The sequence below is a fragment of the Enhydra lutris genome, unplaced genomic scaffold (assembly GCF_002288905.1).
Source record: "Enhydra lutris kenyoni isolate GAN:26980312 unplaced genomic scaffold, ASM228890v2 scaffoldscaffold53, whole genome shotgun sequence".
Taxonomy (NCBI): Eukaryota; Metazoa; Chordata; class Mammalia; order Carnivora; family Mustelidae; genus Enhydra; species Enhydra lutris.
In genome coordinates this window covers 13219946-13235263 of record NW_019154137.1, presented here as the reverse complement: position 1 = coordinate 13235263, position 15318 = coordinate 13219946, and the positions used below count along the sequence as shown (strand labels likewise).

The 15318-nt window shown below is 40.7% G+C and overlaps 1 protein-coding gene across 3 annotated transcripts in view; it reads left to right on the top strand.

Annotated features, from left to right (window-relative positions):
* Positions 1–14903, top strand: part of LOC111157249 (ecto-NOX disulfide-thiol exchanger 2) — a 78288-nt gene extending 63385 nt beyond the window's left edge. The window contains exons 9-14 of one of the 3 annotated variants that reach the window (XM_022518521.1): positions 176–181; positions 2195–2370; positions 4876–4983; positions 8391–8499; positions 11005–11090; positions 13394–14903. In XM_022518521.1, coding sequence (XP_022374229.1) covers positions 176–181; positions 2195–2370; positions 4876–4983; positions 8391–8499; positions 11005–11090; positions 13394–13525 — 617 coding nt within the window. In that variant the 3' untranslated portion in view covers positions 13526–14903. The remainder of the gene's footprint in view (positions 1–175; positions 182–2194; positions 2371–4875; positions 4984–8390; positions 8500–11004; positions 11091–13393) is intronic. The other 2 variants (XM_022518524.1, XM_022518522.1) reach the window with 2 other exon arrangements.
* The last annotated feature ends 415 nt before the right edge of the window (positions 14904–15318 follow it).

The following is a 15318-nucleotide window of genomic DNA, read 5'->3' as shown; positions in this document are numbered from 1 at the left end:
TGTGCATATTTTTGTGGGGACATAAGTTTTCAGTTCACTTGGGTAAATATGAGGGAGCACGATTGCTGGATTACATGGTAAGAGTATGTTTAGTTTTATAAGAAAGTGCCAGTAGAATTTTTGCATTCCCACCAGCAATGAAGGAGAGTGTCTGTTTGCTGCACATCCTCATCAGCCCTTGGTGTTATCATTATTTTGGGTTTTGGCCGTTCTAATAGGTGTGTAGTGGTATCTTTTTGTTCTTTTAATTTGTAATTCCCTAATGATGTATGACATATGACATATGATGATGCTTAGATGCTGTGGATATATCTTTGATGGGGTGTCTTTTCAGGTCTAATTTTTGGGCATTTATCCTGCTTGATGTTCTCTGAACTTCCTGGATCTGTGGTTTGGTGTATGGTAATAACTTGGCGGGAAAAATTCAGCAATTATTGCTTCACCTGTTGCTTCCATTCCTTTCTTTATTTCCCTTCTAATATTCTTACGACATGTATCTTTCGTGGTTGTGCCATAGTTCTTGGATATTCTGCTTGGGGTTTTTTTTAATGCTTTTTTTCTCTTTGCTTTTCAGGTTAGGCAGTTTCTATTGTCATACCCTGGAGCTCAGAGATTCTTCTCTCAGCCATGTCCAGTCTTTTAATAAGCACATCTAAGGCATTTTTTCATTTCTGTTACAGTATTATTATTTTTTTAATCTCTAGCATGTCTATTTGATTTTTCCTTAGAATTTCCATCTCTCTGTTTACATTATCCATCTGTTCTTTCATGGTATCTACTTTTCCCATTAAAGCTCTTAGCATACTAATCATAGCTGTTTTATATTCCTGGTCTGATAATTCCAACATTCATGCTGTATCTGACTTGTATTCTGATCCCCATTCAGTCTCTTCAAACTGTGTTTCTTTGGTTGGTTGGTTGGTTTTTGTTTTTGTTTTTGTTTGTTTTTTACCTTTTAGTATGCCTTGTAATCTTTTGTTGAAATCTGGACGTGATGTACTGGATAAAAAGATCTCCAGTAAATAAGACTTTAGTGGTGTGGTAGTTAAGTATGGGAAAGCTTTATTTAGTCCTGTGATCAGGTCTCTATCTTTTAGTGAGCATATGCCTCTGGACTGTGAATTTCATAAGTGCTTCTCAGTTTTTTGTCTCCCCCCTTACTTGGGGCAGGATGGCTGGAGGGTATTTCCCTTCTGCAGGTCAGTTAGGCTTCGGTAATACCCTAGCAGGTTAGGCTCCAGTAAAATAGTTTCTTATGAAGGCAGGCCTTGTTAAGAAGAACAGAATGCTCCAGTGTATTTCAAAATGGTTTCTTTTCCCTACCTCCTGATGGAAGCACAAGGGGGATTTTTCTCTAATATTCGTTGTAAGGACTTGGTTATGCTCCAAGAGATAAAATTCACGAAAAGATAGCGAACTTACTATGACTGAGTCCCTCTGGAATTTTTAAATCTCGAACTTGCCCACACTGAGCCTCCAGCAATTAGCCAATTACAATTTAGGTTTTTTTACTTGCCACCAGTTCCTGTGGAGCTTCCTACCCATAGGTTTCTGGTCTGGTAAGTTATGATTGTCTAGATTCTCCTGTCGCTCTGGTTTCGGGGGCAGCAGTTTGCCGTGTGACCTCAATTCTCTGGTGGCTCTAAGATGAGTTGTTGATTTTTCAGTTCATTCAGCATTTTATTCTTTGTTAGGTTGGAATGGTGACTTCTAAACTCCTCACACACTAGACCAGAAACCAGAGTCTAGTGGACTTAATTTTTACATTTACCTTTCCTCTGTAGGATAGTAAAGATTACACTTTTTTAAAAACTGCCTTGCAAGATTATCACATGGACAGTCATCAGTTCAAGAAAAAGAGCCCTACACTTTATCATTACAGAACTTATCATTTGCTGCCTTCCAAATAAAAGTGACCAATGTTAGCTGGGAATATCTGAGTTATATTTGTGGTGACAAATATGAAGCATGATGAGGATTTCAGGGTGTTGGAATCCTATGTTCCTTTACAAAAATGGTTCTGTGTGCTTTGGGGTCCACCTCTTGCTGCCATGGCCACCTCAAACCTAAAGTTGCTCAAGAGATTTTTTTATACATGTCAATTAAAAACTACTAAGTTTTCATGGGGCTAAGGTGAACCACAAAGAGTATGGATAGATGGAGGTTTGACTTCATATTGACCGCTTAACTTTAGTATCACAGGCAGAAACTCTGAAGGAAGAAAATGACAGCCTCCGTTGGCAGCTCGATGCCTATCGGAATGAGGTAGAATTGCTCAAGCAAGAACAAGGCAAAGCCCCCAGAGAAGATGACCCAAACAAGGAACAGCAGCTGAAACTCCTGCAGCAAGCCCTGCAAGGAATGCAACAGGTAAAGGCTCTTTGGTTTTCTGAGCTTTTAGGAAGGCTAGTATCAGCTCCTCACCTGGAAAAATGTCCCCTGCCAGCAAAGAGAATAGCAAGCCTCTTATTTTTCTTGATATTCTGTTCTCTGGCATAGCCGAAGAAAGGTCTGTGTTACGGTTAATGAAATATTCTGGCCAATTCAAAGGTAGCAGTGGATCACCAATTTTCTTTTTCTTTTTTTTTTAAGATTTTATTTATTTATTTGTCAGAGAGAGATCACAAGCAGGGGGAGTAGCAGGCAAAGGGAGAAGTGGGCTCCCTGCTGAGCAGGGAGCCTGATGTGGGACTCAATCCCAGGACCCTAGGATCGTGCACTGAGCTGAAAGCAGACATTTAACCAACTGAGCCATCCAGGTGTCCCGTGGATCACCTATGTTCTTTTTTTAAAGATTTTTATTTATTTATTTATTTGTCAGAGAGAGAGAGAAAGAGAGAGCGAGAGAGCGAGCACAGGCAGGCAGAGGCAGAGGGAGAAGCAGGCTCCCTGCTAAGCAAGGAGCCCGATGTGGGACTCGATCCCAGGATGTTGGGATCATGACCTGAGCCGAAGGCAGCCGCTTAACCAACTGAGCCACCCAGGCGTCCCAGATCACCTATTTTCAAAGGATGTACATTCAGTAAAAAATACTTGACACTCAAACTACACCAAACATAATCTAATCTTTTCTTTCTGCTTCAGAAGGTGCTTTGGAGTCTGTACAGGGCCTCGAGGTGTTTATGAAGGTCTTCAGTTACTTAGATAGAAAAAGTAGTATCTACTTGATCCAGTGCTGGACCATGCAGCCTGTTAGAAGAAATGGCAGGAATTTTACCTTGTTTTTTTACTATCAGTGCTTTCGGCACATAATATCAATTGGTTTTTATTTTGTTTTGTTTTCACAGTCATTTCTGTGAATGAGTTTACCTGCACATTATTCCAACTATAAAAAGTAAAGTAAATAGATGCATCCAACTGTAATTGCATTCAAATACAACAGTATGTAATAGATGCTCAATGTCTAGATGTTTTATGTAAGCATCAGCACAGTGAGCCTACCGTTTAAAAGATATTACCATCTGTTCCCATCATAATAAAGGAGTAGTATTTTTGAGTAAGGGTGCTATCCTCTTCTGTCTTGTCAGATGACCAGCCATTTTCCTTAAAATTTAAATTGAGCAATATTTTTTAATTGTATGCCTTGAATTATCTGGGGCAAAGCTTATTGCTGACTGGAAATCACACATTGTGAACAAGGAGTCTCTTCTGGCACTAGGAGCCCTGTGTTCCTATTACTTCTGCTACCACTGTCTTCCTGTGTGACAAGCAATATCACATTAATATTTTACCTTTCCTATTAGTAAAATGTGTGAAGTAATGCTTACCTTCCTTTTACTGTCACTATGGAATTTAATTAGAACATGTAAATTATATCTGAGATCTTTCCACCAAAAAAAAATGCATCTCTTCAGCTAGACTTCAAAGAATTTTGACAACATATATTGTACCGTGTGTTAGTTTTAGCTCTTCCAATGGTTTTCTTCAAGCCTCTGAAAAGCAAAACTTTGGAAACATTTTTTGTTGTTTTTCTCTCTTACCTTGATTTTGAAACCATTCCACAGAAGGACAGTTCTGCTACTGAAATACAATTTAAAGATGATGAACTTTTTTTTTTTCATTTCATCACTTCAGAGACCTCTGAGAAAATTAGGTCTCTACATCCTGACAAATTAATTTCGCTCATTTTGATTACTTTTTATTGGAAAATAGCCTTGTAAACAAGATAAAGGTTCTCCTATCTTATCCCAAAAAGAAGTATAGTCTAACATAGTGGTTAAAAGCATGGACTGTAGTCTTGACCCAACCTGGGTTTCAGTCCTAACTCTGCCACTTACTATCTGAATGGCCTAAGGCAAAGCACTAACAGGACTATGTGTAATAGGGTTACTTGACGTTTATATGAGATCACACATATGAAACCTTATCCACATGTGTGACACATGTTAGATGCTAAATAAGTAATATTTTTGTAATCGGTAATGATGATGAATCCAGTTCCTTGCCTACTGATGTGGAAACAAACATTTGTGAAATGTTTCCCTCACAGAAATTGAACTTGGCTTGGAAAATGACTATTTGAAAGAATGCTTTACAACATTAAGTTCTACGCAGCAGCCAAGATGTTGTCCACATGAGATTAACACTATACCCTATCCTTACCCCTGGCTGAAATAGAAAAGTTAAGCGATTAGATCATTTAGTTTCTCAGATGCTTTCTAAAATATGAGTAAATCCAAAAGAAGTTTCTAAGAGCTAGATAAAATAACTTGAAGTGAAAAGTACCTTGATTCTCCCTTTGGTATCTCTGCATGGAGAGAGGATTGTGTGGGCTGGAAGAAAGTGAGGCAGGCCAGCCTACTATCTAACTTCAGCCAGGGTTTTGAAATGAAGTGTGGCTCCTCAAGACTTGATTGTCTTTGGTCTGTCTTGTAGCATCTACTCAAAGTCCAAGAGGAATTCAAAAGGAAAGAAGCTGAACTTGAAAAAGTCAAGGATGACAAATTGCAGGTGGAAAAAATGTTGGAAAATCTTAAAGAAAAGGTACATCAGCACCTGTGAACCCTTGCCCTTGCCCTTCCCCCCACCTTTTGCAGTGGCAGTGAAAATGCCCTGCAAGTTCCTAGAGTAGGAACCACCCTAGAATGCTTGGTTGAGTAGGGATTAAAAGCCCTCTCTCTGGGGTAATTCTTGAATCAAGGGCTCTGCCTTTAGATGCGAGCCCTTGGCATATCTAAGGATTCTGATGAGTGTACTTTTCAATGAATACAAAGTTAGTCCATCCCTAAAATTCCTCAGTCTTTCCCTCTTGGAGAAGACCAGCGTGTATACTTCATTCTTGCTTCATCTTGCCAAGCAAATAGCAACATAGAAAGCGCAGGTGAAAAAAAAAATGTGGGTGACACAGAGTACCTTTAATGAAGCGTTTCATTAAAGGAAGATACCCAAGTACAACTAGAACATGGGCATTTCTTTGCAGACACTCCATCTCGTGTAATAATGAGCAGCTGCAGGTGAAATAGCCAAAACCCAAAGGGGAGAAAATGTGTGGAAAGTAAATAAAAAGACAGAATATTCTAATGCTTGATGATTGCAGCCTAGAAGGGCAAGATGGGACTTTGCAGCAATAAAAGCTGCCAGTGAGGGCCTCTTAGGGAGCCTCCTAACATCTGGATAAGTTACTGTGTCACAGGCAGGAATCAGGTGCCCAGTCTGCTTGAGGTGTGTAAAGTCTACTGATGGTGTCTTCCCACCCGACCTCCCTAATCATTTGTATGCCTGAACATTCAACTGAAGCAATCCTCTGAAAAGGAAGACCCATTGACTGTAACTGCCTGATTTTAATGTCTCAGAAGGAAGAGATTAGGAGCTCAGACCAAGAGCAATCAACCAAGAGAAATCAACAATGCTACAGTTTCATAAGAATGTGTGCTCTTTATCTCTCGCGCTCAGCTCAAAAAGATGCAGTGCATATAGGCCCTGGGTGTGTTTGCCAGCATAGTGACTTCCCCCAGAGTGCCATCGAGAACTGGCAGCCTGAGTGTAGTTGAAACAAATGATTGAAAGTGTTTTCTTCTGGAGGCCATTTGCAATATGCTTTTAATTCTTCCACTTCATAAAACCAGCTCACTTTCCAGTTTTGTGGGTGCTATTAAAGAAACGAGTGCAATCCCAGAGAAATTCATTTATCAAGCATTTAATTGAAAAGTGCCAAAGCTGCTCTGTGTGGCAGGAATTTCCCTATACTTTCAGAGCTGCTAAAATGTCTTGGAGCTGCTACATAGCTGTTTGGCTTCTTGTGTAAAATGGAATGCATAACCAGAAGACTATTGATAGGCATGAGGTTATGCTAATAACATTACGCTTAGGATCATTCTCTAGGATTGACATCACAAATTAATTTAAGAGCCTTTTTGGCGCTTTAGTGTAAACCACTTTCTGCTTTATAAAGTATTTCATTTGAAGAAGCAAGAGGTCAAATGGCACAGAAGAACCTTAATGTATTACGCCTTAGTCTGTTTTTCATCCTGAACCTGAATATACCCCGAAACAGCAGCTAAAGAGGATAAGGAAGGAGAGCCGATTGATAATAGGGAAAATATGAGTCAGGATGTTTTTTTCCTGGTACTGTAAGCAAAGCTTCTCTCAGAAAAAGTCGTGGCAGTGCATTATAAACTGATCTTCTCTGGGAAGCTGATTTGTGACCAAATATTTCAACCTGACACAATTAGGTTAGGAAGCAAAGTACCATTACGTTAGACTGCAAAAATAATTCCAGGTTGAAAGGAAGGCAATAAGTTTTGGTGAGAAGGGATCTCTTTTGTTTTTGTTTGGGTTTCTTGACAGTAAACCATAGTGTGAGTTATTGTCAGTGTTTTGCAACATAACAAGGTGACTTCTGTCTGTCTTACTGCAAAAAGAGCTAGCTCTTTGAATCTGCCAGTAAAATTCAAGCTGATAAACATCTCTTCAATATGCCTTCCAATTTTTTAAATGCCAGCTATAATAAAATTGAAGTCAGGTTTCAGTAAGGCTACATTTCTATTCAGGATGGCTAAAACTTCTTAGGATGTGTTTACATCTTAAATCAACCCCAATCTGTTAAACTCTCACGCTTAAGAAGTGGCTTACTGGATCATTTAATGTTTTAAGGGGGTTAGAAGGAGACGTACAACCCGTGGCTTAGAAGTGAGCCAGTCTTTTAAATCAAACTTGGCATGATGGTTACTGCCTGGATTGGATTCTAAGGGCCAAAGATTGAGTAGGTCATCAAGAAAGCCTTCCCTTCTGACTACAGCCAGGAAGCCTGTAAATCCACAAAACAACATGCCTTGTAGCATAGACCATTCATTTCATTCATGGGCAACATCCTGGACGCTTTGAAGGCATCTTTAAAGAAAACAGAAGGACACCTGTCTGTGCTGAGGGCTTGTGGAAGGGAAAAAGTGACAAAGCATTTGAGTCAGCCATGATCTGCCCCCGCTAGGAGCATTTCCCCAACACTTTCTTTTCTAATAGCAGTAAGACTGGAAGCAGTGATTTCTTTTATTCCTTCTTCTCAAGGCTCTTTCTTCACATGTATAATACAGAAAAGATGTTCTCAGTGCCAAAAGAGAGAAAGAAAGATCCATGAAAGGTCTGGACGTATTTTTCAGTTTGATTGCTGGTCATTAATGGTCATTAATTTCACCTGAGTATCTTTTACGACCCATACATGCTATGCTCAGAAAGAACTTTCAACAACAAAGAAAGCCACTGAGTAATGATATTTTGGTCATGGTCATTTCTTCATATGAAGTCAGGAATATCCTAACTGATAATGTCTTTATCAGGGAGAAGAGAGAGTTGATAGTCAATAAATGGAAGCTCTAATTTTTAGTTCAAAAGCCAACAGTTGATTATTTGGGAGTAGATTAGCTACACTGTAGATTCCCCACTCAGATATGGGACCTGCCTTTAGCAGAGTGTGGACCTAAAATGGAAAAGAACAATGGTTTTGGCAGTGGCTGGCCCGGCGTGAAATCTAGGCTCTACCACGTCCTAGAAATGTGATCTAAGGCAATTTACCTAATTTACTTAAGCCTCGGTTTCCTCATTTGTAGAATGGAGATAACACATACCTAACAGTGCCTGGCACTTAGTAGGCAGTAAATGTTGGGTCTGGTTCCCCAGATTACCTGTACAGAGTCAAGAATGATGAAGGCGGGGAAAAAAAAAGTGGCCAAGATGAATGTCTAAATTTTTCTGTGTTTTGGAGTCATGTAAAGAAGTTTTGGATGATCTGTGGTGCTTTTTGCATAAATTAATGTTATTTTCTCTCCCATTCAGTCTTCAAAATTGTACAGTATCGCTTTTGGGGTACTACATTTAAAAGTTCCCTGTTGTATAATCAAATCCAAATCTGTTACCGAGTAAGGTGAACTGACTCAGGAAGCATATTATTCCCACAGGAAAGCTGTGCTACTAGACTGTGTACATCAAGCCAGGACAGTGACTACCCTCTTGAGAAGACCCTGAACAGCAGCCCTATCAAATCTGAACGTGAAGCCCTGCTCGTGGGTAAGGAACACACGTACAACGTATTAACTACGGTGGAGGGGGAAAGGGTTTCACCTAAGATGAATATACCCACCAGGCACTTACGAAGCATGACAATGCACGGACCCGGAGTCCTGAAGACGACAGGATAAGAATAAGTATAGACTTCATAGAAATGGTAACAGCAGCTCCCAGTCCTCCTCAAGCTCCTGTGGTTCCTGCCACATCAAATGTGTGGGTGTAAGCACAAGAAAGGGACTGCTGGAGAAACACATTGTACATTTTTTAAATCTCTATGTGAGGATAGCGAAGCCCTCTCACTCCCACTCAAGGTTATGGTGCGCACACTGTTTGGCAGAGAACTTTCCCAGATGAACCTCTGGAGGAAGTATATGCCTCTTAGAAATTTTTCTTCCAGGTTCCTGGCAGATGACTCAAGAGGTTGTCTGTTGAGTGTTGGACACTGGAGGGCTTGGACGAGATAAATGCTAGAATTGTTCTCATTATATAAAAATCATCCGCAGAGGCAAGATAGAGCACATGGTTGAGGAGTCAACAGATCTGGTTTCCCATTTGACCCTACCATTTCCTTTCTGAGCTTCAGGAAGGAAGCACAATGGGCAGAATCATATTACCTGTCTCAAAGGGCAGCTGCGAGTATTAAATAAGATAATTCATCTGAATCCCTTAGCACAGTGTGCAGCCCACAGGAAGTCCTCAGTAAAATCAGAGCCATTTTGCACTTACCAGTATTCTGCACAAATTCTCGTTGACTTGATATTCCATTTTGGAGAATAGTGACAGCTTGAAGTCCTAAAATATTCAGTCATTTCCAAGGGGCTGATACTGGGCCTCAACAGATAATCCCAGCTGCTTTCTAGGAAGCTGAACCCCACAGCGGCCCCACCCCAATCTCAGAAGTTCTTCACACTCACTGGCTTCTGCATAGTTTGAAGATTTATCTGCCTTCTTTGGTAATGGATATTGTAGTCAGATTTAGCACTTTGATATGTTAATAAAGATGCACAAGGGGATCTGCCATTGAGTCTTCAAGAAAAGTGACAACTTATTTCCATTTTACAACTCAAAGTTCTTTAACAATTTGGCATGGCAACGGGGAGAGCTGACAGAGAGAGAGTAGAGGGAAGCCTCTGTGAATGGATAGTTCTAGAAACAAAGATTCTTAAGATAAGTGTTTCTTGTTTTGTTTTTCTTTTTGGTTTTTTTTTCTTGTTTTGTTTTTTAAAGAATATAGTCTTGGGCTGACAGAAAGGAAAATCTATTTTTTAAAATTGGTTCTTTGAGTGTGAACCCACAGAAACTGCTTAGTGTTTTGAAGCCTCTGGAGTTATTTCTCATTATTTGACAGACAGCCTGTCTTGGCTGTAGCACCTAGAATTCCTTTGGACATGAACGTCTTTTTTAGAATTTAACTTTCTCGGCTTCAGTCAGTGTATAGCAATTCAATTTACTTCGTCATTTAAGAATCACATAGTGTTATAAGTAATAGCACCCATTTCGAACAGATTTTGAACTCTACCATCAGCTCCTCCTGGATCCCCCAGCCCTCCTCCTTGCCCTGTGATTTTTGGAGGATTTTCACAAAGAACTGATTTGAACTTCAAGCTACAACTCAGACTGGTGATATTCTTTATCAGTCACTTGAAGGAATAGACAAGTTATAGTCTATAAACCAAATCAAATTTAGCTTTTATTTCTTGGCAGTTCTCAGCAAATTCAATTCTGGGACTATTTGATGTACTTAAGATCTTATGAAAAGAGAGGAATTCAAAAAATCCGAAGAAAGAAATAGTAGGCCTTTGAACAATTTATGTTCTGCCTGTTGCCAGAGAAAAAGTATTAGAACAATTAACCTGATGTCCAGAACAATCAAGGCAGTGTGTATAGCTGCCAATCACCCCATAGTTACACTGAGTGAAAATTATGTACATTCCTGAAGGCTCTAAACTTCTATTTTAAAAAATGTGTTACTTGAAATTTAGAGCTCTAAGCACAAACAAATGCTAGTGACCACTTGAGTGAATGAAATGTTTGGCTTTTCTTTATGGAGCTACTCACAGGATAAAACGAAATATAATCAGCAGATTTTCTTGTGAGAGGCATGAAGTGAATCAGGCAAAGTACCTGATTTGTACATTTACCACAACAGCAAGACGTTATTAATGCATAAGAAGCTCAAGTCCAATTTAAAGACTGTGCAGAATAACTGCAAAAGGCCAGCACACTGTAAATTCATTATAAAATTCCAAATTCATTGTGAAATGTAGAACTCCAATGGTCTTTAGCCATCATGAATGATGGAAGTGACTCTTCCAATGCCAGCTTTTCCACAGGTGATACAGTGTTGTGAGAGGCAGTATATGCACTGGGTTGTTGTACAGATTAAATGAATAAAATGTATATAAACTTAGAATAGTGCCCAGTATGTAGTATGTGGTACATGTGAGTTAGCTCTCATTTCAAATATAATGCTCAAGTGTAACCTCCATGGTATTGTCACTATAGGGATTATTTCCACATTTCTTCATGTCCACCCATTCGGAGCAAGCATTGAATACATCTGTTCCTACTTGCACCGTCTAGATAGTAAGGTATGTGGGGTCCTGAAATGGGTATGCAAGGGGATGGAGGGTACTTTCTTCAAGCATAAGTAAGTCGCTACTAATCACTGTAAGGAAATTTCCCTCACCTGTTCTCATTGCAGTGCAGTGCAGCGCTTCTCTCTTACAGGCAGGGTGACCAGCTGCTTCCGTTTGCCCGGGACTGAGGGGTTTTCTAGGACTCGTGACTTCCAATGCCAGAACCAGGAAGTCATGGGCAAACCTGAATGACTTGTCTACTCTCCTTCCAAGATACGTCTTAGAAGAATTTTCCTCCTTTCTTTTAATTTCTGTATAAGCTACAAATAACCCACTCTCTCTCACCAGTCATACTTTCGTACTGACCTTTAGCCATTAGCAAATGCTAATATTCAGAACTAGAAGCCTTACTCCAGCCAAGACTGTCACCACTGCCATTACCTAATGTTGAAATGATCAAGGCAGAGGCCAAAACAAAACAGAGGAAACAGTAAGTCTGTGGCATGGACTCAAGTTCTGCTCCCAGCCGATCTCATGGGTCACTTCCTTCCTGGGATAATGTTCTATGGGGGACACAAAGCGTCAGGGACAAGAGTAAATATTAGTTCCCTAGAAAGTTAAAAGATGCCTCACAGAAGCAGGAGGGGACTCTTGACTCCTCAGAATAAATAAACCCAAGATAGATTTTTTTTTCAGAAGCTGCATTCAGTTAAATGCACTCATGGATTATATTCACTATTTCACAGGACCTGGGGCTCTTGAGACGTGGCCACTGAAATGCAGATTCCCGATAGCTAGATGTCCAAAATGTTAAGCCATTTAAGCATATGTCCTCTTAACAGAGGCACTTGCCCATCCAGCTGTGGTGACGCATCCTTCTTGTGGCATTGGTTTTAGTTTGAGCCAGCGCACCCCTTTCATTTAGCTCTGGGAAGTGATACCATTCTGCAATTAAAAAGCCCATTTGACAGCAAAGGGAGAGATTGAATGTGAGCACTAGGACCAAGTGGTGAGTTGCAGTGGTGTGAAATTGAACTATATATCAGTAAAAATGATCTGGCCCTTTTTTTTAAGTTGTAAAAAAATAATGCTACATTTTATGTTAAAAATGTAAGCAACAGAAAGACAATGAAGGGAAAGGGAAAGTGGCCCAGCCCCACCCTTCCAGGATCACCACCGTTAACAGTCTGGCATATCTTCTTTCAGACCATTTTCCGTATGTATGCTGCACCCATATTGTACGAATACATCCAGAAACATTGTATATTTATAGTTTTTGGAATGGAGACTCAACTCTATATGATACCCTACATGTGCATCTTTCACTTAACCGGCTACCGTCCACTGCTAGCACTAGGCACGACCTCACTCCTACTCTCGGCCCATTTTCTCCTGAGCAGCTTCCTGCCAGAGTAGTGACAGGGCCTCCCGAAGAGCCTGCAGTGATGCCAACAGAATTGTTTGGTGAGGGAATCCCTCCGTCCAATTTCAGGAACATTCAATGTGGCGGCAACTGAGGGTTTCTCCCAGGATCCCCTAGTGCTCTTCAGTAGAGCCCTAGTACCCAGGTTCACAGTTGGGAAGGATGCTACTCATGTCAGGTGGTGACCTGAAACAAGTCCTAAAGGGGCCCACAGATTTTTGATTTTATGTGTGTGTGTGTGAGAGAGAGAAGTGGGGAGAAGGAGACGGTACACAGAAGTAGAAATACAGGGCATTCCTTATTTCTGTCATTTTTCCTTTGTAAAGCAATGCTTGTGTGAAGAATTCTGTCCTGCCTCCCTCCCCTCCCAAAAGGCTTTGCAGCCTCAGTAGGCCTCCACGCAGCAGCAGCGGCACCGAGCAGCTGTCATTCAGCTGGCTGCAAACCCAAGCCTGTCCACACAGCTGACACTAGCTCTTTTCATTAGAAAGCTCGGTGGTGATCAATCCCCAAAACGTGATGCGAAGTGAAAGGAACTAGTCACAAAAGATTATATATTGTATGATTGCACATATATAAAATTTCTAGAAAATTCAAAACCACAACGAAAAAATCTGAGTCAGGGATTGGGAGGGATAATTGACTACAAAGGGGCATGAAGGAAGCTTCTGTGGGTGATGGAATGTTCTAAAACTAAATTGTGGTGGGAGTTGCCCAATTGTATAAATGTTCTAAAATTCATTACACTCTACACATAGAGTAGGTGAATTTGTTGTATGTAAATTGTTACCTACATACGGAGTTACAAAATCCGTGCAAGGGAAGCTCAGGGGGCCCTGTCCACAGGCTAGTAGAATTGCTTCTCAGTGAAGCTTCTCTGTCTGGCCCATAGATCTGCACCAGCGATGTGGAATGTCTCATGAGCAGGCTGCAGCACACCTTCAGGCAGGAAATGACCGGGGTCGGAGCCAGTCTGGAGAAGAGGTGGAAGTTCTGTGGCTTCGAGGGCCTGAAACTGACCTGAATGCTGCGGCCTCACAGCCTGGGCTCCTGCAGAGAAATGTGCCATAGACACGCCAAGGAAGTAATTTGTATTCTCAATGGTTTTCAAGTGAAAGTGCTTTAAATTTGCTGGGTCATTCCCAGAATATCTTATGAGTTAAAATAAGGATCCTAGAGCAGCACCTCGAGCTACAGGCCCTAAAAAGACATGGACTCAAACCCTCAAGCGCTGTAACTTGCTCCCCTTCTGTCAGTGGCTTGTGTCTTTTATTAGTGATATTGAAAAAGGCCTGAGGCTAAAGAGTATTTGGGGTATTTTCAGTGTCTGTACTACTGTCCTAGAGTTTGGTATTTTTTTAAACACTGTTAATTGAAATGTTTTGATTATTTGTATGTGATTTGTTTGTGTTTTAAACTTCTCTTCGCATTAATGTTGCTACTGGTAAGAGGAATGAGAGGAGCACTGGGTACTCCGTAAATGACATGGTCTTTCCGATACCCAGTAAGCCAGTAAGTGAATAACACAGCATCTTCTAGAAGGTGCCTGATCAGGCTCCTCTTTTAAAAGAGAAAGAATGGTTTGTGGCTTTTTGCAAAATTACTGTGAACCAAAAGTTGACAAATGTTCCAAAGTTATTTTCCCTAATATATCAGATTAAAAACATCTAGATGTATACACAGAAAGCAAGTGTCCAGTGTGACTGGCTTGTGTTTGTGCTATTCAGAATCACCTTGTAAATAGTCTGCTTTTAAAGGAGGGCATGTTTAGTTTCAGTGAATGAAAACACACCTGTGTGCTTGTGCACATGCACGTACACAAGTTAGCAGAAGGGATTCGTTTTAATGCCTTCCCTCTGGCCTTCTTACAAAGTCTGTTGGTCCCTTTTCTTCTGCCATCAGCGTGTTGAAGTGCAAACCGTGTACCGCTGTAAATACTATGTTCACTTCAAGCTGAATGTTTGCAAACAGTTGATAGGAGTATTAGTAGAAAGTTCTTGGTAATGAATGAGCCTGGGTACGTGAGGCTTCCTGCAAAGAGCTCAGCTCCTCCTGGAGCACCAATGGCCGGGGGCACCTCCAGTTCTACGGTGCCCGCCAGCAGACTGCAATGGCGAACTGTATGTGGACCAGTCAGGAAATCCTCCTTGATGGAAACAAAAGAGAAAGGATGAGGATTTGGGGCTAATATCCTGAGGCACAGATTATCTTTTCTTCTGTGGTGTTGCTGGTGCTTAAAGTAACACAAGCATGCCCTCCCTTGAGTCTTGATTCAGAATAAAAGAATGTACTAAGTAAGCAAAGCCAATGAAGAGTATTTCAGGAAAATACTTTGTAAATGAGATGTCGGTAGTGTTCAAAGTTGTATTTTTCAAAGATAAATATTCCTTTTTTATACCTCAGCTTGGTGTTCTGTTTTGAATTACTTGCTCTCTAATCCTTTAGTGAATCATCTCAGTTTCTTCTTTGGAGTACCAGGATGTTGAAAGAAGATGCTAAACCTTCGCCTTGACAACTCGAAATAGGGCTCCACAGCAGCTCAGTCTCCCAGAAAGCTGGCTTCCCCCTGAAGTACCCAGCTGTGGCAAGAGCAGGGAGCTAGGATTATTTTTACTCTAGCCCCCTCCTGGAAGCATTCTCCCTGTCGTCAGCATTATAGAAGCCTTTGATTTGTCAATCACAGAGGGCCTTGAATGCCTTATTTTAATAATATCTCTGAAATCAAGGGAAATTTGCCACTTATCAATTAGTTCTTAGTTAAATAACTTAAATACCATGACACTTTAAACCAACAAATTTTAAAGCAACTGTTAACAC